Source organism: Enoplosus armatus, chromosome 4 (assembly GCF_043641665.1).
Source record: "Enoplosus armatus isolate fEnoArm2 chromosome 4, fEnoArm2.hap1, whole genome shotgun sequence".
Classification (NCBI taxonomy): Eukaryota; Metazoa; Chordata; class Actinopteri; order Centrarchiformes; family Enoplosidae; genus Enoplosus; species Enoplosus armatus.
The window spans coordinates 27,806,581-27,828,242 of NC_092183.1; the positions used below are offsets into that span (position 1 = coordinate 27,806,581).

At 43.3% G+C, this 21,662-nt stretch overlaps 1 protein-coding gene across 1 annotated transcript; it reads left to right on the forward strand.

Annotated features, from left to right (window-relative positions):
* The first annotated feature begins 1,561 nt into the window (after positions 1–1,561).
* On the forward strand, positions 1,562–20,670 carry LOC139284030 (zinc metalloproteinase-disintegrin-like MTP4). Its single transcript, XM_070904181.1, has 22 exons — positions 1,562–1,660; positions 5,238–5,326; positions 5,477–5,553; positions 5,836–5,914; positions 6,664–6,740; positions 7,034–7,217; positions 7,408–7,470; positions 8,968–9,039; positions 9,280–9,449; positions 10,510–10,591; positions 11,763–11,896; positions 12,477–12,654; positions 13,803–13,892; positions 14,734–14,929; positions 15,061–15,166; positions 15,753–15,909; positions 15,999–16,079; positions 16,554–16,641; positions 16,744–16,849; positions 16,952–17,036; positions 17,137–17,232; positions 17,874–20,670. The coding sequence occupies exons 1-22, from the start codon at positions 1,603–1,605 to the stop codon at positions 17,904–17,906; spliced, it is 2,301 nt and encodes a 766-aa protein (XP_070760282.1). The 5' UTR covers positions 1,562–1,602; the 3' UTR covers positions 17,907–20,670.
* Positions 20,671–21,662: the final 992 nt, after the last annotated feature.

Below are 21,662 nucleotides of genomic sequence, written 5' to 3' on the forward strand. Positions count from 1 at the left end.
TATGATGATGAAGAATGTTTGAAATATGCTTTGATTGATAAAAGTGAGTCAGTTGAGAAATGTAACAAGTCTCCCTCAGGAGATGCATCACGTGCAGTGCCTGCCACCTTTTGTAAAACGCCCCACAAATACTGAGTAACAACTTGTGACTGCTGCTTTCAGGTCTTGATGCCTGAATGGTGCTTAAGTCTTGGCTTGTCTAAACAATATCTCTACATATACTGCCACAGCTCCAGTGTCGGAGAGACAAGTGCCGTTCAAAGCCTCTGAGTCCATTGGAGAGATGCGTTTATTTTCACCAAGAGTGCAGTGTGGTGAGCACGCTCACAGAGAGGCAATTGTTCAGTCGGGTCATGTCCTCCACCACAAAACGAATGGAACGGCATCAACAGAAGTTCATGACCAGGATTTGCATGAGAGCCGGACGTGTAACTCATCCAACCGTCCCGTGTTTTACTCTGCGTGTGATACAACAGACTCTCAGCGGGCGGAGAAGCAGTTTTCATGTAACTAGAGATCATTTGTTATTCCAGGGAGGGTTCAGAGATTCTCTCTTTTTTTCCCTCTGTGTGTGCTGCTCTTTTCTTTGTCTGTCCACCCATGGGGGGGGGGGGGGGGGGGTGGGAGGTGGGGGGATCAGTGGGAACTATATTATTCTGATCATTCCCACCAAACTGCAAACGTATAGCGTTTGCAGTTCCTGTGTGCCTCTTCCTTTTACACAGCGAAACCACGAAGACACTGAAAATACAAGAGCTGCATGAACTGATTGTAAGCTGAATCACTATTGTGTTATGCCAACGATAAGGAAGCAAGCCTGACACGTTCTTTATATGAAACTGTCACACTGTGTTACTTTAACTGCACTGTGCTCCACCTACTGAGACACACACTGATCTGTGTCCTGAATTGTCCCGGTCTGCCGCCGAGGGAGCATGCACATTGGCCTTATTGTCCTCTGACACTTTGTCTCCGCTGTGGCTCCAAGCATGTGCTCAGTGGGTGAGGGACAGAGAGGCAGGGGAAGGAGCATCCAAACCGCCGCGGATGGAGCTCAACGTCAGTGTCTTTTTTTTTTTGGCAGAAGTTGTGAAACTTTATGATGAGGTGACGGCAGCGTGACAAGCGACGCGTGTGGAAATTTACCATGTGGCTTAAGTGCTGTGAGTCAGCCCGTCAGCCGCAACAGGGGATGATGTTAAACTGCTGATTTATGGCTTTCATGCAAAGACAAGAAGACGAAGAGGTAGGAATTTCATCCAGCCAAAAGGTAGGAAACGTGTGGGATGTATTTGTCTAAATTACTGCTGATGAATCCCAGGGGGCTGTAAGACATGAGAGTCTGTCCTGAAGCTCAATGTGGGAGACTTCAAGTTCAGCTTTGACCACAGCCCGGTGTCATTCCTGCATTCCATGAGAGAGGCAGGGGCGTGTTCAGACCGGTTGCTGTACATTTGTTGTCAAGGAGGAAGTAGCTGTGACAGGCCCAGGAGGGCGAAGGCGTGGCCTCTCAAGAGCAGCAGCACAGCATGCAGGTAGACAGCATAAAGCCTGATCAGAGCACTGATCTGCTCTGTTACAGTTACTGTAGGTGCTTGGACAATGACGCCAACACTCCTATTGTGGGTCCTCATCCTAAATGCCTCGCTCAAGCCCTCAGGTAAGTCACCGGATACTGTTACCTCCACTCAGCACAGTGGCTAATTAATAACTAAAGCCTCGGTCTATCCTGTCCTATTCATTCACAGCACTTTAACTTGTGGGTTTCTGCTCCTGAGCATAAAGTAAAAAGGGCTCTGAAACACCTGACCAAACCCGATATGTGCTGTATCATAAACTAAATGGATGTGGGTGTTCTTTAAAGACTTAAAGGCAGTATTATCACTGACGCTACGTCAGTGAAAATGGAACTTTTTGCGACAAAATGTACACTAATGATATTTGCTTGTGCAACATATGATAGCAGAGTGACTGTGTGCCTAATTGCTGTCGCTAACACTGCAAGCGCACGCATTGCCATCTAATGAGGCTTCATAAGCCAAGCGAAATGAGTGGGAATTACTTTTCAACGCCTCGCCGATGTTGTGACACGCTGTCGGAGCTGGACTTTGGATCACAACAAAGCCTCCACCCTGTCAGGTGCCACTGCGTACCTCGCCAGCAGGTAACCATGACTCAGAGTGGCTTAGTCATTTCCTTCCTTCCAAAAAGAAGGTTTCTTTACGTTGGTGAGACGACATCCGGTAGCGATGAGGTGTAGAAGATCTCAACAAACGAATTCAGAAAGACACATTTTCTTTTCTATTTCGAAATCAGGAAGTGATGAAACCTACAGAGAACACACAAAAAAAATGAAGTACTTGTTTTGGTTTACGGTTTTATAAACATGGCAAGCAAGGGACAGTTGGCCTCCACCACAAATAGATGTGAAACTGTGAAGTTGCAACTAAGAGACCTCATCTGACAATTCCAGTGAAATAACACTCCACCCCATTATAGCAAACACAATGTAAACTACTATAAAGACTGAGAGGTGAATCCAGGTCCTGGTCATCATACAACCAAAATACAGGGTTTAACTTGACTAGTCTGATGTGAAGACTTTCCTGCTCACAAAGCCTTCTGTGTTCCCGCTGATAAGGTTATCAAAAGTATACTCTGTACACTTTGTATTAATGTGTCACGGGTTGGTAAACAGAGCCAACAGAAAAATCCCATAATTACTGTACAGGTTGGTTGCCCAAGTGTTTGAGCTGCAGCTAGAAACACCAGAGGGCATGCAGGCAGCTCAGCAACAATTTGCACTAACCTGGCATGTTTTTATCTCTAATCTGCTGTGAAGGCTGATATAAATAATAATAATACGTTTCATCCAAATGATCCAGTTTGTAAAGCTGCAATCGAATCTTTGGGAATGCAGCGGGCGTCCTTGTTTTTCAGTCTTTTCTGCATAGGCCTGGGGGTAAAGCAGAGTTTCTCAACCTTAGGGCCCATGCGGGGTCCTTCAGTATGCAGATGGGGCCACCGGAGGTGTGTAAGACTTTGAAAGAAACCCTCTGGTTCTGAGTAAACGCCACACATTTGCTCACCTGATCTTTTTTCAAATGTCAAAGGAATAGTTTGACGTTGAAGGAAATATGCTTATTCGATGATGGGAAGATTGTTACAAATCTCATGTCTGAACATGTCGTTTTCACGCTTTGGTTATTGTATGAATTAGATATACGTGTATAAGATATAACGTGCTGGTAGGTGGATTTTGTTGCCTTTGGCCAGAGACAGGCTTGCTGTTTCGTCCTGTTTCCAGTCTTTATGCCAAGCAGACATTGGAGTGGTATCAAGCTTCACATCTAAATCTGGAATTCTGCTTGTCCAGGCTGCATGTAAGCACGTTTGTTTTATACTCTGGGGCATGGGCGTAATTTATGGTAGGGACGGTGGGGATATGTCCCCTGCCACTTTTCTGATTACCTAAAATTGTCTCCACCACTAATTTGATATTAATTGCATATGCATTTAAATCAAAGTTAGCCCCGTCACGTTCCCTCTGGATGAGAAATAGAGTTTCTGTTGGTGCTTGTTGGCTTTGCCCCCGTCTCCTTCACATGCAGCGATGTGACGGCTGGAGTGCACTTTGAATCAGAAAGAGCTCAGTCAGAGGAGCGAGCTGGAGACGGTCCAGGCTGCGATCATGAGGTCATGGTGCTGATATCAAATGAGACGCGTTGGTTGTTCAGTGATAGGAAACACACAGCTGTCCTGGGCCAGGCCAACTCACTGCAGACCAGGAACTGTAATAGTCCTGCTAAGGTTAGCACTGTACAAACAGTTAGGCATATTAACGTTATACTAGAAGCTAGTACGCTTGGCTAACATTAACTGTCCTTGTCTCATGTCAGCATTATACTAAACAAGAGGAGCATCAGTCATTCTTCCAGGACTGAAATCCCATCTGTGTGGCTACAGGGTTACTGTAGTTTACATTACATTTCCTCTTAATTCAGCAGTCTGGATTAGTGTGATGGACGTCAAGAAAAAGAGACATAAGGTCTTATTTCTTGGTAAATGTAAGTAGCTATGCATGCCTTTTTTCTTTTTAAGTTGAGGTGTATCACTTAGTGGTTGTCAGTACAGTTATCAGAGAGGGACGGCCGTGTGTGCCCTACGTTATCTCAGGGTTAGGGTTTAAAAAACAATTTATCCCATGTGAAAGACCAAAGCTGGACAAATATAGTCATAATATATTGTGTAGGATTCCAGGGAATGCAACAAAAAAATCCCAATTTCTTTTTTGCCAAATATGTCCCCAACACTTTCTAAATCAAGCCTACACCCTTGGGGGTGTATTGTACCTGTCCTCTAAAAAGCAAACAACAATGTCAAGAAAAAGTAGTAGAAATCATGACGCTCAGCAACCTCAGCAACAGTGTAAACAAACAGGGCCAAACTCTGTACTGGACACAAAGTGAAGAAAACGGTGTCTTTCTTTGACTCTGGGTAAAACAGAAAGCGCATTGTCCATTTAGTTACAGATAGACATTTATATCTTTGTTCGCTGGAATTATGCGACTATGGAGATCAGGGCACAGAATGTGTCAGGTCTGACTTAACCGAGCAGTCTTTTTAATCCATTAAAGACTGGAAGATTTGCAAAGCATGGGACAAGTTTAGCTTAAAGATCCCCTCCCCACATGTATTAAAAATATATATACAAATAGTCTGCTTTGAACAATAATGTGTGTCTGATATGTTTTTTCCACAAAACAAGTAGAATTTCCACATTAAAATCTTTAAAAAGGCATCTACTCCTTCTAGCTCATTACATGTGTCAGAATCTATGGAACCTGTAATAGTTACAAGCATGATGTAACAAATCATTATTATAGGCCCCGCCCCTTAAAATCAGATTTTCAATGAGCACAAGGAAACTTTCCGCTTTCAGCAGATGAATGTGAAAACAGCCTTCTAGTGCCAAACTGTGCACACGCATCATTCTGCAGTGAAGCTCAAACATCCGCCTGTAGGAACAGGAAGTGAAACATGTTTTTGAGTGTAGGGGGACTTTAACTTCGTTAGCACAAAGACTGGAAGCAGGGGCTTCACTGCTAGGCTAGTTAAGGTGATTGTTAAAAAAATACACCTTTAAACAAGTAATAAATAACTCCTTTCTATATACCATAAAACACCAAATGAGCATATTATCACTAAGTAGTATGATGAATGTTGTGTCTCCACAGAAAGCCATGGCCATGAGTTCGGAGAGGCGAAGGACTACGAGGTGGTTCGCCCTGTCAGACTTCACACAGTTAGAAAAAGGCATACAGAGGTACGTTTTCTGTTTTAAGTGTCAGTTTCAGAGATACATTTGTGCTGTTCTCGCATACACAATCAAGCTCTGGATGCGATGTTAGTCATGGGAAACGTGAAATAAGAAATAATCACTGAAAGCACAGTTTCACATCTTTCTTTTCCGCAGCATCTCAGGCCAGAGACCATTAAGTATGCAATGATGGTGGGAGGAAGAGACATTGAAATGCAACTAGAAAAAAATAAGTAAGTTCTTACTTCCCTTAAGGCATCTTTGAAGTATCAGGCACAAAAAGACAAATGCTTACTGGTAATGTAACCAACTTTCAAGGTAATCCAGTGTTAAAGATTTTCACAGCCTCAGAATCTGATTTCCAATATTACTCGTGTAAATAAATGTTGACTTCTCAAAAAGTCTCAAAAATAAGTGAGAGAAATCATAGACCATAAGAAATGTATTAGAATGCCAGCATTATGTAACTTAATATGGCATGATGGCCATTTATTTTTATATCTTTTCATCATCAGTGAATTACTCACCAAAGACTACACTGAGACTTACTACCAAGATGATGGGACTCAAGTCACCACAGCTCCAGACGACATCGTAAGTGTTTGCATTTGCAGGCAAGTTTCAGTTTCCCATACCTAAGATGTGACTCACTCATAGACTGTATAAAACAGGTGGACGTAGCCACTGTGACATCACCCATTGGTTTGTGTACTATCGTTTTGAACCGTTGAGTTTGGTGTTTTGGCCGTTGCCGTGGTGGTTTTTTGGAATTAGACGTGACCATATTTGGACGAGAGGTTGGAGATGAACAGCCGAATGCCGCTATCCTGATTGACAGGTCGCAGTGGAAGTGACTTGTCAATCACCAAGTAGCCACCCCCCTTTATCGTCTATTTTACTCTAAATGGGACCATAATTTACAAAATGAACATCATGTTGTATTGATGAAGACTTGAAACTAGAACTCATGAGGAAAATGTTTACTGAGGTAATAAATCAAGTGAGAAGTAGGGGCATTTTCTCATAGACTTTTACACAATCTGACTTCTTTTTGCAACCAGTGGAGTCGCCCCCTGCTGGCCATTAGAAAGAATGCAGGTTTAAGGCACTTCCGCAATGGCTTCACTTTTCAGACCCGCAGGGTTGGTGCTTGGAATCACCACGAATTACATGCAGCTGTGCTTTCAAAACTACATGTTTCAATTCTTCTAAGAACAGATTCCATTTCATTCTTTGACCGTTCAACAATTGCCTGAGAATAAATGCTAGAAAAAAAACGATTCAAAGGACAGTTTGGATTTTCTTATTTGATAACCCAGGCATCATCCTCATGTCTTTACCAGGATCACTGCTACTATCATGGGAGAATTGTGAATGACAGCGAATCATCTGTCAGCATCAGCACTTGTGACGGACTCAGGTAAGCCCTCAAACCATTCTTTCCTTTTGACCCAGTTTCTCAGTTTGTATTGAGGATTAACCTCATTTATTTAAGCTAAATTGTTAAACATTACTGTTACAAGGTTCAATAAGCTTGCTAACAAACCTGCCTCAGACCAAGGACAAGTGTACTTCGAAAAGAAGAACCCTTTGTATTCCTATGTTAAGCCATGTATTGTATGTACTGAGGTGTGACTCAACCAATGGATTTACTTCTGCCTCGAAGCAATGTCTGTTGAACTAAAAGACTAACTGGCATGATCTTGGAATTAGGGGTTACTTCAGAACGTCTGCCCAGAAGTACCTGATTGAGCCCCTGTCTGGTGGCGATGAGGGCGATCATGCAGTGATGACTTTTAACGACAAGAACTCCACGCCTGCAGTGTGTGGCGTCACCAACACTAGCTGGAGTACGGACTTTGAACCACCAACAAGCCGCAGCCGCTCCAGATCAGCGGTAACACCATTGCTGTCAAAACACCCAGCACCTTTTAGTCTTATCAGGCTATCTGAGGTTAAATGTGGCACAAAATGAACAAAAAAAAAAAAAACATCATTCAGTCTAGTAGCATGGTCTATAAAGACATATTTGGCAATTTTACAGCTTAAAGAAGACATTAACAAAAAATTCTTCTTCTGTCCTCCAGGGTTTATCTTTTGTCTATCAACAGAAATACATTGAGCTCTTCCTTGTTGCTGATAACCGTGTGGTAAGATATACACATGGAACATTGACACACATGAAAATCATTCTCTGGCTAATTTGGTATACTTTGTGGGGCGACATGACCAGACTTGTCCCGCTGGTGTTGGTAAGTCTTACCTGTGTGATTCAGCAAGCAGACAATCTTTGGGACAATTTGACCTGGTTTTGATGAGGACCACATACACTATATTGCCAAAAGTATTCACTCACCCATCCAAATAATTGAAATCAGGTGTTCCAATCACTTCCATGGCCACAGGTGTATAACATCATGCACCAAGGCATGCAGACTGTTTCTACAAACATTTGAGAAAGAATGGGTCGCTCTCAGGAGCTCAGTGAATTCCAGCGTGGTACTGTGACAGGATGCCACCTGTGCAACAAGTCCAGTCGTGAAATTTCCTCACTCCTAAATATTCCACAGTCAACTGTCAGTGGTATTATAAGAAAGTGGAAGCAATTGGGAACGACAGCAACTCAGCCACGAAGTGGTAGGCAACGTAAAATGACGGAGCGGGGTCAGTGGATGCTGGGGCGCATAGTGCGCAGAGGTCGCCAACTTTCTGCAGAGTCAATCGCTACAGACCTCCAAACTTCATGTGGCCTTCAGATTAGCTCAAGAACAGTGCGTAGAGAGCTTCATGGAATGGGTTTCCATGGCCGAGCAGCTGCATCCAAGCCATACATCACCAAGTGCGATGCAAAGCGTCGTATGCAGTGGTGTAAAGCACGCCGCCACTGGACTCTAGAGCAGTGGAGACGCGTTCTCTGTAGTGACGAATCGCACTTCACCATCTGGCGATCTGATGGACGAGTCTGGGTTTGGCGGTTGCCAGGAGAGTGTAAAGTTTGGTGGAGGGGGGATTATGGTGTGGGGTTGTTTTTCAGGAGCTGGGCTTGGCCCCTTAGTTCCAGTGAAAGGAACTCTGAATGCTTCAGCATACCAAGAGATTTTGGACAATTCCACGCTCCCAACTTTGTGGGAACAGTTTGGGGATGGCCCCTTCCTGTTCCAACATGACTGTGCACCAGTGCACAAAGCAAGGTCCATAAAGACATGGATGAGAGAGTTTGGTGTGGATTAACTTGACTGGCCTGCACAGTCCTGACCTCAACCCGATAGAACACCTTTGGGATGAATTAGAGCGGAAACTGAGAGCCAGGCCTCCTCGTCCAACATCAGTGTGTGACCTCACAAATGCGCTTCTGGAAGAATGATCAAAAATTCCCATAAACACACTCCTAAACCTTGTGGAAAGCCTTCCCAGAAGAGTTGAAGCTGTTATAGCTGCAAAGGGTGGACCGACATCATATTAAACCCTATGGATTAAGAATGGGATGTCACTTAAGTTCATATGCGAGTCAAGGCAGGTGAGCCAATACTTTTGGCAATATAGTGGTCAAAGTCAGCGCATCATCATAAGTCATGTGGGTAGTTTATAATGAATCAATGGCTGAGAAATAGGATGTGACCTTCCTCTAACGTGGCATTCGCTTTCAGTACGTGAAGATGAAGCGGGATCAGACACAGCTGAGAAAGAGGATATTTGAAATTGTCAACTTTGTCAACATGGTGAGTCAGTGCTTTTGCTATTTCTGGGCAAATTCCAAGGCACAAATGACACATAAAAACTGTCCACTGGTCAGCAATTTGTGAGTGCTGTGATGATATCTAGTCTCTTAGTTCCCTTTCTTGCAGCTGCCCTAAACGTTTCCAGATCATTCAGTCTCCTTTCCTGTACAAAATGAACAATGTAGACGTTGCCTTTCTCATGCTTTGTTTCTGGTGACCTCCTGCTGGTACTGCTTGCAGGCATATAAGCCCCTGAGGACCTTCATCGCTCTGGTGGGGCTTGAGATCTGGTCCAATGGTGACTTGATCTCTGTGACCCCCCCGGCCGGGGCCAATCTGGACGCTTTCATGAAGTGGAGAAACTCTGAGCTGGTTAAGAGGAAAAAGCATGACAACGCACAACTCATCAGGTCTGAACAGTCTCTATGAGTAGAAACAGAGTACAATTTCCCCCCGGGGATCAATAAAGTTTTTCTGATTCTGATTCTGATTCTGAACCAAATGGTCTCAAATTATGGAAAGCCAGTCAAATAATTTATCAAAATGTCTTTTAAAATGTTTGGGGTTTGTTTGGCTTTTGTTGCTTACATACGGACTCCCACTTACCGTTGTTGCTCTGGGGATAGTTGGCATGGGGTCAGGCTTCACAATTAACCTGTCGACGAAGGTCATTCTCTATCTTTCTTGTTAAATAGAAGGACGTTGCGAGCTCTGGTTTGTGTCTTAAAACGGCCACATTTTGTTTCTTTCACATGAACTGTACATGCACCGAAGTTGCTTGTGTAACTTGCGTGTATTGCATATTGTACCGCGATTGACGTAAATTTCGTTGCACAACCTTGTGTTGTAACATCATTAAACTAAGCCTGGAATTGGCTTCAATACTAGATTTGATGTCACAAATAATGTTTTTAGGTGTATGCGTCAAATTCAAATCGACACATTGACAATCACACAAGGGAAGAGATCAGCCAGACTTGTCAGACTTTGCCTTTCAAATCGCCTTTAAATGTCAGTTCCAGGTAGCATTAAACACTGGCCTGTATCACTCCTATCATGAGGTGGAGGTGTGTCAGCTATGTTCGAAAACTTTTGATGCCACAGGAAACTCCTCCACAAAACAAACAGCCGAACAAAACATTTTGGAACAGAAGCTTTAAAATGTGGTATAGATGGTTTATTTGTCACACTAAACAAAACCTCTGATGCCAGTTTAGTTCATGTTGACCTTGGCCAGTCATTTGACAACCAAAGCATGCCTCTGTGAAACTGGTCGAGGTGCCACAGAACTGCTGAAGCCAGCCATCCAGCCATGTTTCCTGTGAATAGAGAAATGCTTTTTATTCAGAAAGTGTATATCTATATTTAGAGTATGAACAGATGGATGCGGTTGGATTGATGAACAGCAGATATGGTTTCGTCACAATGTGTGGATAACAGCTTTTCATATTGCCATTCCTTGTCTTTCAGTGGTATTGACTTTGAAGGAGCCACTGTGGGACTGGCTTACATTGGGACTCTTTGCTCCGGTCACTCTGTTGGAGTAGTACAGGTAAGGTGTTCCTGCGAGACAGGAGGACTGCTTCCATCTGTTATTTGGTTGCTATATATTGTACACCATACTCCTGGATGGGTGTAATTTTAGCCACCAAGGAATTTATATGTAGCCGTGTAAATGTGGCAATGCCAGTCTCTCAGTGGGTCCTCCACTTTGGTACAGAGTGAAATGTCTCAACAACAATATATCCATCCAAATATCCATGGTCCCCAGAGGATGAATCCTACTGACTCTGATGATCCCCCGACTTCTCCTCTAGTGCCACCATGAGGTCGACATTTTTGGTTTTAAATGGAATATCTCAACTATTGGATGAATTGCCATGATATTATTCATAGACATTCATGGTCTCGAGAGGATGTATCCTACTGACTTTGGTGACCCCCTCAGTTTTTCTCTAGCGGCACCATGACGTTGACTTTTATGGCTTGGATGGATTGCCACTTAATAACGTACATGTCCCCCTCAGGATGAACTGTGATAACTTTGGTGATCCCTTAACTTTTCCTCTAGCAGCATCATCATGTCAAATCTTCAATTTGTCCAGTACTATTGGACATCCAAACCAGCTGTGCTTTGTGTTTATTGCTAAATGTACTGCTGCTCAAAGCAACACTGTGCCTAAGTACAGCCTCACAGAGCTGCTAGCATTGCTGCACTCTTGTTATTCTATGAGCAATGGCAAGAGGCAGCCAACATCTCAATAAGTGCAAAAGATGAAGCAGATGCGTGTCTCTGTAGTCAGTGTATGTTCCTCTCGCTGCCCTGCTATCATCAATAAGAAACAAACATTCGGAACCTTTTTTTATCTAATATTTTAAAGAGGAAGTGTAACTTTTTTTACCACATGACGATTTTGAAACCCGTCCACTGTAGTGCAGCACACGTCTAGACTCTGCCATGGGAATAGAGGAACTATCTCAGTAAAGAATGAGCATTGCAGCGGTTAGAAAATTAAGAAACATGCAGCAGATTGAGGAAACAGATATTTTTATCATGAGTTAGCAGGCGAACCTTGCCGTGCATGCTTGCTTTAAATGAATGTAAAATGCAGATAAAAGTGACTACATGTTAATTGAGTTCCACTCATATAATATATATATATATATATATATATATATATATATATATATATATATGTATATATGTGCTTGTTATCTCTCAGGATCACAATGACCAGGCCATTGCAATAGGAGCGACGCTGGCTCATGAGATGGGCCATAACCTTGGCATGGACCATGATGACTCGAGTGGCTGTGCTTGTTCTGGGGATAGCTGCATCATGGCTGCAGCACTCAGGTAAGAAAAGCTGTCAATCAAAAGGTGTATTGATAAAAGTAGGTCAGATTGTGTCAGTAGAAGATTCTTAATCTCTCGGCGTTGGTTGGGGCTGAAGACTACGAGTTTGAAAATTTAGAAGCGTTAGAAAGAAGTGAGCTTACCAGACGTATGTAGCCCAAGGCCACATTAGCCGCTACTACCATGACCCACCCAAATTGCAGACCGAACTGCCGGCAGGGTGCATCGTGTGCATTGCATTGTGGGTGATGTAGGCACCAGGGTTTGACTAGGAAGTAAAATGTGTAGAATAAAATAGATGATATTTGTGGCTCTGCTGCATCGATTTTGATCCTTTTTTTTTTTTTTTTTAACTGTCCAGTGTGAGTCTGACAATGTAATACGACTGCAGTGCTAACAGAGGACATTCTGACATGTCGCAGTAGGAAAAGCACAGGTGTAAATAATAACATAATAAAAGCATTTCGCTGCTTTGGTGAGCAGTGCCTGCTGTGAACAAAAAGCTGGATTTCCTGGGAGGACTTGAAGAATGGCACTTTAGAGTTAACAAGGAAAATGTGCTGTCGTTCTTTTTCCTCAGCTGGAATGTTCCTCGGACTTTCAGCAGCTGCAGCAGCAGCAACTACGAGAGGTACCAGACGAGCCGCAGCCCCAGCTGCCTGCTGGACAAACCGGACTACAGCAGCCTGGTGGCTCCCTCGTTTTGCGGGAACGGTTTTGTGGAGAAAGGAGAGCAGTGTGACTGCGGCGCCGTGGAGGTAGGCGAACCAAAACGAGCCCTTGTCCGAGACTGATTTGACTTTGCAACATTCCACTGATTCCTCTGGAGGAAATGTCTTCCCTAACTTCACCGTCCTCTTTGAGGTCAAAGTGCAGAGGAGCACCTCAGGGCCCAGATTCACTGACATGCGTAGTGAAAGGTCATATTGAATAAGGAGCGTAAGAAAAATAGGTGGAAGTGGTGTTGCAAAGCCTCATTGAATTTAGTCAGCCTGTATGGACTTGCCTACAAATCAGCTCTTCACTCTCTAGCAACAATAACATCTTATTTTTGGTGAGACGGAGCTTTTCTACTCACAAACCTTTATTCTCCCTTACGCTTCTCAGTTACCAGCAAGCCTTGCTGCTGCCCCACAGTATTATTACGGTAGAAAATACGGAGGCTCTGCAAATTATACAGAAGATCTAACATTGCGGCATTCCCTGTACTGGTTTGTGTCCGTGTGTGCTCGCGTCTGACGGAGGATCTGCCTCAAGGCCATTGTTTTCTTCTGTCTGATCTTGACTCTTTTAGCTTGTTTCTTTGCCCAGAGGTATTATGACAATGAGGCTGTTCAACACGCAGCGACACATTTATTTCTCGAACCATTTGAGCCCATCTTACCTAACTATGTGAACTCTTTAAGATTTTAGAAGTTATTTTTCCTCTTGGAAGTGTTGTTGCACTATTACTATGTCAGGACAGAACAGAACAGAACAGTGGGCACTTTTAATTATCCTGCTAGTTGCAAGTTGCGCCATCTTGAAATGACAAGACTGTGTTTCGTGGTACTCAGGTACAATGAATTGACAGACCCTCACAGACTGTGTAGATTGCTGGTGCCTTTTGTACCTTAACGTCAATGTAGCGCGTCAGTAAAACAACTTGTAATTTGCACTGAGAAGTTCATTACACTGAGAGTCATGCAGAGCTGCAACTATGCTCAGACCTGTTTGTGCCTCTGCTGGTATTCAGCAGGGACACAAAAAAAAGCCTGCTGTTACGTCGAGAGCAAAAGAAAAAAAAACAGATTTTTCTAAAAACACAGGGACATTCCTGAGTGGAACATGAGATGAGGACGTTGAACGCAACATAACTAAGAGAAGCACTAACAACAGCCTAATGACTTCTGTGTTGTCCTTATAGGAGTGCACCAACCCATGCTGCAATGCCACCACCTGCACCCTGAGGGAGGGTGCGCAGTGTGCCGATGGCGAGTGCTGTGAGAGCTGCAAGGTGGGCAGATGTGATTCTATAAATGCTGCGGTATCTGCTTTTTTTTTTTTTTTTAGCTTTGTGCAAAATGTTGAGTACATCCCATGAAATCTTCCTTCACCCGCTCCAATTGTTTGATCTGCTGCAGCCCTCTAGTGGGCACGTAAGGTATTACAAGCGTTTAAACCTGCTCCAGAAAAAATTATGGAGATCAATTTGAAGTCAGGTGTGTGTAATTTTCTTCATATTTTCTTCACGGCTGTTTAAATCAGTGCATGTGATGGTTTAATTACGAATGAGGTGTACTTTGAAGCTGACTTTACGACGCTGAGTGAAATTCACTCGTAAAATGTGTTACTGACAGGGCTTAAGGCGGCACTAAACTGCCCTTAAAGCAGCTGTTATCTATATTTTTATAATAACAATAACAACAAACGACAAGGGGTATAGTTTTCGGCTTTTAGTTTAGCTGTCCGGCCCACAACTTTACTGTTTTGGTTCACTCTCACAGCTCTCACAGCAACGTTTTCGGCCCGCAGCAGGCAGCTGTTGTCAGCAGAAAAGCTCTAAAAAACCCACTGTACGCTACCTGCTCAGCAGCAAACGACAGACTGTTAGAGACTTTAGCAGCTAAAGAGTCAGATATTATCCCTCAGGAGGTGGTGAGGCCAAAGCTAAGCGAGAGCTAAGAGACTTACATTCACCTGGTGAAAATAAAATGGTGGCTAAAAGAGTGCAGGTGCATTTACCCTCCACCACCACAACCTAGGCAAAGCAAGCAAGGCGTGGTTATTTATATGGCACAGTTCAAACACTGATATGTGATCTGACGCAACGTGCCGTGACTCCCACCTCCACACAGATCTCGCCTCGGTCCAGGGAGTGCCGCAGGAAGCAGGATGATTGTGATCTGGCGGAGCACTGCGATGGGAAGAGCGACAAATGCCCCGAGGATGTCTTCGCCGTGAACGGCCTCCCGTGTGACGGAGACCTGGGATACTGCTACAACGGCCAGTGTCCACAGAGGCCGAACCAGTGTGTCAAGCTGTATGGATCAAGTGAGTGTCCGTGTGTTTCATCGCTCTGTGTTACACCACGTTGTGAAGGAGAAGAGATAACATTTAAATAGGATCCTGCTGTCCCAGCAGACCCTAAATACACCTGAAAGTCTATATTCTCATGTCATCAGGTGCTGTAGACGCCCCCTCGTCCTGCTATGATCAGAACACCAGAGGAATCTACTACGCCTTCTGCAAACGCCCCTCAAAGGACCGGTACATCCCCTGCCAGCGAGAGTGAGTCTCAGCACCACATACAGTTACCCTGTCCTCTCTCTCTCTCTCTCTCCCCTTAACAGTATTCTTTGTAGTTTCAAGTCGAGATGAAACGGCATTTTGAGATCTAATGTGTTGCCATGTGAAACAGGACGGGCGGGCGGGACGTGGCGTTGGGAGGAATTTGATTTGAACGTTGAAAAGTGGGCGTGTCATAACCAACGTATCACACTGTCGCTAGCTAGCTAACTACCGAATGTTAGCTGAAGATTGATTGATGGGTGGATGTCACGATATTGTTGGTTGAAATTGGTTGGTTCAAGCTTATGTAAGCGCACAACATATTTTGTTTTGCAGGAAGAAATATATATATATTGGAATAACAATATAAAGGAAGAGATTTTTTTTTTATGTTTTTGGCATAGATTATACCAGACAGAAGCACAATGTGGAAGTGATCGAAAAGGGTTTAAAGGGAATTTTTTCATTTCATCTCGACTTTAATATGCAGACTCATCAAAGTAAAGTGTCCGTGTGAGAATAAATGCTGACTTGAAGTTAATAAGTGTAGTGAATGTTATTAACCTGGGCCCCTCTTCCACTGCAGAGACGTGTTTTGTGGCAAGCTCTTCTGCAACAACGGCAACGCTAACCCAAACTACGGCCGCATGGTCAGGTTCGGCAACTGCAAGGCAGCTTTCTTTGAAGACTACACCAAGGACTACGGCCAGGTGGACGCTGGGACCAAATGTGGGGACAGTAAGGTAAGGCTTTTGTTTTTTTTTGTAAATCTACATGTGTAAGCAATGTGTTTGTCACTTACTTGTTTTTTGTTTGTTTTTTTTCTCCGAAGGTGTGCAGCGAGAATGAGTGTGTGGATCTTGAGACAGCTTACAGAGACACAAACTGCTCAGCGAAATGCCCCGGCCATGCCGTAAGAACACGCCGACACTGCTCAGAGTTCACTTTAGTTTATGTCATCTATTAAAGTCATTCATTCATGGATTAAAAGTACTGAAAAAGGGACCACAAATATGTGATTTTATCAATAAAGGAAAAAAAACACTAGAATTATGAAACACGTGAGCATAACAAACAGAAGACAATAGAAAAAAAGATACAAATAAGAAATATGTCTGGCGTTATATGTGAGGATTATTGAATTACTGCCCCTTCAGATAAAAAACTATATGTTGAATATATACAGTGTATATATATATTGGAATTATATATATATATGACTACTAAATGTCTGGCAAGTGCTTTCTTCACAGAAGGGATCTTAATAAGGCTGGTGGGGGAAAATGGCTGCTCAAACAATGTCGCAATATGTAAAACTATGTGCAAACTAAACTGTAGTGAAGAATGAATAAACAACAACAAAAACAATTCCCTTTGGGCGCATCAGGTGTGCAACCACAGGAGTGAGTGTCAGTGTGAGCCTGGTTGGATGCCTCCTTACTGCGATTCGGAGGATAGAAGCCATCTTTCTACTGGTAAGCCCCACCTGCACTTTCTGCACAACTAATATCGAATTTGAATCACTGATGTTGCACCACTGCATCCAAACCAAGCTGATCTCCACTCCGTTCCTGCAGGAGCAACCGTTGCCATCGTGATGACAGTTATACTAGTGGTTTTAGGTGTCATTGCTGGCGCGGTAGGGTTCATCTGGAAAAAACGGCAGAGTCCCATGTTGCCAACGTAAGTGATCATCACCCGATTGCAGGTCTTGGTCTGGCTATGTTACTGTAAACTCACCTCAGCCAGCAGATTAAGTCTCCCTTTTCTTTTTTTTTATAACAGCGCACACACCCAGAGGAAGAAGCCAGCAGTGGACAGCTCCGCTCACAAACGGCCCGTTCCTAGTCAACCCATGCCCGTGTCACAGGTGATGTGCTGGCTATATACAGTGCTACAGGTGTTGAGCCGAGATATATCACATCATGTCAACTAGTCAATGCATTTCCTGACAACTCTTAAAATTTTAGGCAGGACGGCGAAAGCCCAAAGGACCTCCACCTCCACCACCTCCAGCAGGGAACAGACCTAAACCCCCGAGCCAGAACTATATGGTTGCACGCCAGGTAATGAAGCCTCCCTCAAAGCCACACAGCAGAAGACACAAATAGATCATAACTTTTATTATGTTTTTTCTCCTGTCGCCAAAATCTCAAGACGGTGTCCATAATTAGGTGTCCTAAATTAATCAATCATAAACATCAAAAATTCACTTTTGCACTTATTTTTGCGGGGGGGAAAAAAGGTAATTTGTACTTGTGACTGTACACAAACTGGGTGTAAAACATGTGAGCTGCAGCTTTCAGGACACCTGACAAGCTGAAAAGGTTAAAGCAATTGTTAGACATTTTGGGAAACATAATGTGTGATAGATATGAAGCTACAGGTAGCAGCTGGTTAGCTTAGCTTAGCTTAGCATCAAGACTGGGCACAGGGGGGGAAACCACCACACATTTTGCGCAGACTAAACAAACAAGATATACTGTGTTAATTCGTGAGCTTCAGACAGAGCCAGGCTGGCTGTTTCCCCCTACTTCCAATCTTTATGCTAAGCTAAGCCAACCGGCTGCTAGCTGTAGCACATGACAGAGGTGTCAATCTTCTCGTCTAACTCTCGGCAAGAAAGCAAGTGAGTGCGTGTCAGAAAATGCCGAACTATTCCTCAAAATGTTCGTCAACGAATGCATCTTTTCGGTTTGTCCTCCAGGCTCTGAGGCCAGTACCCCCACCGAAGGTCTGATGTCCGCCACAGCGCCGCACAGAGTCTCACCTTCGTCCACTGTCCCCCAACGAGAGGCTGCTGGCAATCCAAGAGAAGCAGAGAGGTTTTTTTTTTAAATTTATTATTAAAGCCACAACTGTTCAACTGGCGTTTGTACCGGTGACGTGCCGCGAGCAGGAGGGACAAACTGGACTTTACATTGTTACTTGCATGCCACGCACTGAGGACTTGTTATTACAGGGATGAACCTTTTGTTTTTTAAGGCACTTTTTATTTTTATTCTATAGGGTTAGGGTTACTGCAGCTACAAGCAGCTCCAGCCCTGGACGTGAGCCATATCATTTTATACAGATTTGTTGTCACAATAGTGGTACAGAATATTTGTTTGTTTTTGTTTACTCCTGAACTGCTTTAATTAACTTTGATGCGACGGCCTAAAATGTCCAACAGTCCGGCACTGTAGTACACGCTACATGTCAGCAGTTTTTTTTCCCTCAATCTAAAGCAAACGTTGAAGAGTGGAATAGATGAATGCTGCCGATGTTCAGTTACGTGTTTGTAAGATACAGTCGGGCTGTCGGATCCCGTTTGAAAGCATGAACGGCGGCACTTTGAGATACTTTCAGAGGAGTGTCATAAATGAACGCTTTATTAGCAGCAAGTGCAGTGGAGAGGCCGGCCAAGTTACGTTTCTACACAGCTTGTTACACACATGTAGACAGAATCCAGTGTCGAGACAAATACACACGTGGTCTGCTGCAGGTCCGAGATCATTCCCAATCAAACAGAACACACTGCACGCTGCCTGAGATTGAACCAAAACCTTTGACAGCGCGTACCTTTATTATGACTGCTGATTTGGTTTGTTGTAAATAGACGACTGCAAAGCACACTTGTCCTATAGCTGCTTGAGTTCCCTGCGTGAACGTCATGTATAAAACATATTGTGAGCTCAACACCCAGGTTTCACATTCAGTACTGACAAGAAGGTGTTTGTTTTTGTTTTTGTTTTTTTTAAATGCTGCATGGCTTTAAACAGCAGCCTAAATGTTGCAACATTACTGACCAAAACCTCGTAACCAGCGAACAGCGAGGTTAGCGTTCGTGAGTTCAGTGGCCGCAGCGATCACCGCCTGCATGTTACAGTTTAGCCGCCATCTGAACAGACTCAACAACATGTTCCTGTCCTGTGTTAAAGGAGGCCCGCGGGCCAGATGGTAATGATCTTGATGTTAGGAAGCCTTCGACTGAATTTTACCCCTCTTTGCTTCAACATGTTGCCCTTGAGCAAGGCATTAACCCCAGACTCTCCTCGTGAAGAGGGGAGGGGGGGTTGCACTAGGCAGCTCTAAGCGAGAATGTCTCTGATGTATCATTGAAAAAAATGTTGAAAACAAATCGGCTTAATATAAATGAATGATGGGAAATAAACTTGTTTTTTTGTACAAATGCATTGTGTGCAAACTAAATGTTAAAGCTGAACTAACTCAAAGCTTGGGGGGCAGCGGAACAAGCTGTAAGCTCAACACTGACATACAGTATTATCAGCTTCTAAAGAAGCCGTCGAAACTCAGAGACCTTTATTTGGAGGTGTTCAAGTTCTTTAAGGGAAATAACAACATCCAAGACGAGTCAAATAAAACACTGTATTTGAATTTTATTCTTTTCAAGTGATACATCTACGTAAAAGATTTCATGGCCTCGCATGACAAGTACAGGTACAGGTTGTTGTTTTTTTTCTCCACCCCTTTTTACAGCTATTATAAGATTCTTGAGGAACAATAAATTTTTTTTCTTACATTCTGCTAGATATGTATAGGACCTAACAGGAGGTCAGCATACAGTATGGCTCACCCAATAAAGCCTTACCTTTTAAAACAAATTTTAAACATCACAGTTATGAATGTAAACCGAAAATACTGAATCTGTAGGAAGCTTCCCCAGAAGTCTACTGAGCGGAACGGCAAACTACGATATTTTGGAAATCTGTCTGAAGGATATCAAGATTAATATTACTGACATTGAATCTTTTAATCGCGTGCGAATGAAAGTCTCCTGGCTTGACTCGCCATCCCCACACACGCGCACACACGCACGCACACACATACATACATACAGATCTTGGCATGGCACATGAGCACAAACGCCTAATTTAAAAAGAAAAAAAAAAGGGTAAATTCACAAGAGAATAGCAAATCTTAAAGCTTATTTCTCCCTCCTTTCTTGAGTGACAAAAAGACAACAGGATTACAGTCGGGTGTGTCGAAGCACCAGTTGAGTTGGTCGTGTGACATAGTAAAAGCGGTTAAAGGGCTGGGAGTGCCTGCAAGGAGGAGTGGACGTGTTGAGAGCATAAAAACACACACGCGCACAACGGCAATCAGGGCAAGTGTTAATGGTCTCCATCGTGGTACGACCACCAAGTTGTAAAAAATAACATACTGTGTATGAGTCAGCCATGGTTGAGATGGTTACAGTACTGTTAGGCCTTGATGGACAGCTAGTGTGGCGTCGGTACCTTTTATAGTATCACCCAGCCGAGGGGGGATGACTCAGTCCATTGTGTCTGGGCACAGCATCGTCAGAGCGCTGTCATTTCACTGAATGCCGAATGTTTCCCTCATTTGATACGCACGGTTATCACAATTCAACAAAAACAAAAAAAACATCTGCGTCGTGTATAATCAGCAGTAGATGGAGACACTAATACAGAAAGCCCCAAAAGCACAGCCCCATATTTTTTTGTTTTTTTTTTGTTTGACAATAAAAACATCAAATCAAACCTGCCTGGATTCTGTTAAATACACTGACATTTCCTAAGCAATGATGAACATCAGTCTGTCTCTATGTCAAAGCAGTTCCTCTGCTCTCTGAGCAAACATGTCCTTATTTGTCCAAAACGACAACTGAAGAGAAAAACATATCCATTTTTTTTTGGGTGTGTGGTTTCTCCCCGTGCCGTCATCTTCAACCCCAGAGAGGCCGGCTTAACTTCAGTGCTTGAGGAGTAGAAAAGAAGAAGAAGAAGAAGTGTGGTTGTTGTGACGGACCAAGTCACGCTGCGCTGTATGTCCCTTTTTTTTTTGTTTTGTCTGTTTTTTGGTTTAGCAGAGCGAGGACATCCTAGTTGCCATCAAGTGAACACAAGTCATAACCAGCACACAACAACCAGCGACAGCAGCTATCATTGCACACAGAGCGTTAATCCTTCACGTCAACGGTTTCATTCACAAATAATAATAATACAGGAAGAAATTGTCGTTGCTGTGGAAGTGAGCAAAAAATACTGAACAGCTCTGGGGATTCATCAAAGTTTAGTGGAAAATTTATGAATGAGACTACAAGTCTTCATTAACGTATAAAATAGTCATTTGTAATAATTGTTCTGACGTAACTGACTTCCCTTTATCTTTTTTTCACCCTTCAATACATAAATAATTTACCGTTCAACACATATAAGCAAACACTGCGCTGTACGTAGGGCCTCAAGTGCCTAAAATGTCTCGATCCAAACGGGGCTGTTGAGGCTACAGTATCTGTACTTTGAATTTCCCCGTACCAAACACATGGAGAACAACAATACAAAAAAAAAATACTTAAAAGTGACTAAAACTCCTGGATAACAAGGGCTTCACCTATCTGTATCAACTCAAATTTAGAAAATGTATAAGTCAGGACTTCAGTGTACAGTATACATTTCAACAACTGCAAAATGTCTTCATTCAATGATTTGTTGCTATTACACAATATATCTAATATTTCAGCTTTAATAAA

What these genes read in the sequence shown, in the direction of transcription:
- LOC139284030 (XM_070904181.1), top strand. Translation starts at nt 1,603, where the DNA reads ATGACGCCAACACTCCTATTGTGGGTCCTCATCCTAAATGCCTCGCTC. An exon ending in TACATCCCCTGCCAGCGAGA is followed by an intron (nt 15,167 to 15,752) that starts GTGAGTCTCAGC and finishes CTTCCACTGCAG; the next exon opens with AGACGTGTTTTGTGGCAAGC. An exon ending in ACTATATGGTTGCACGCCAG is followed by an intron (nt 17,233 to 17,873) that starts GTAATGAAGCCT and finishes TTTGTCCTCCAG; the next exon opens with GCTCTGAGGCCAGTACCCCC.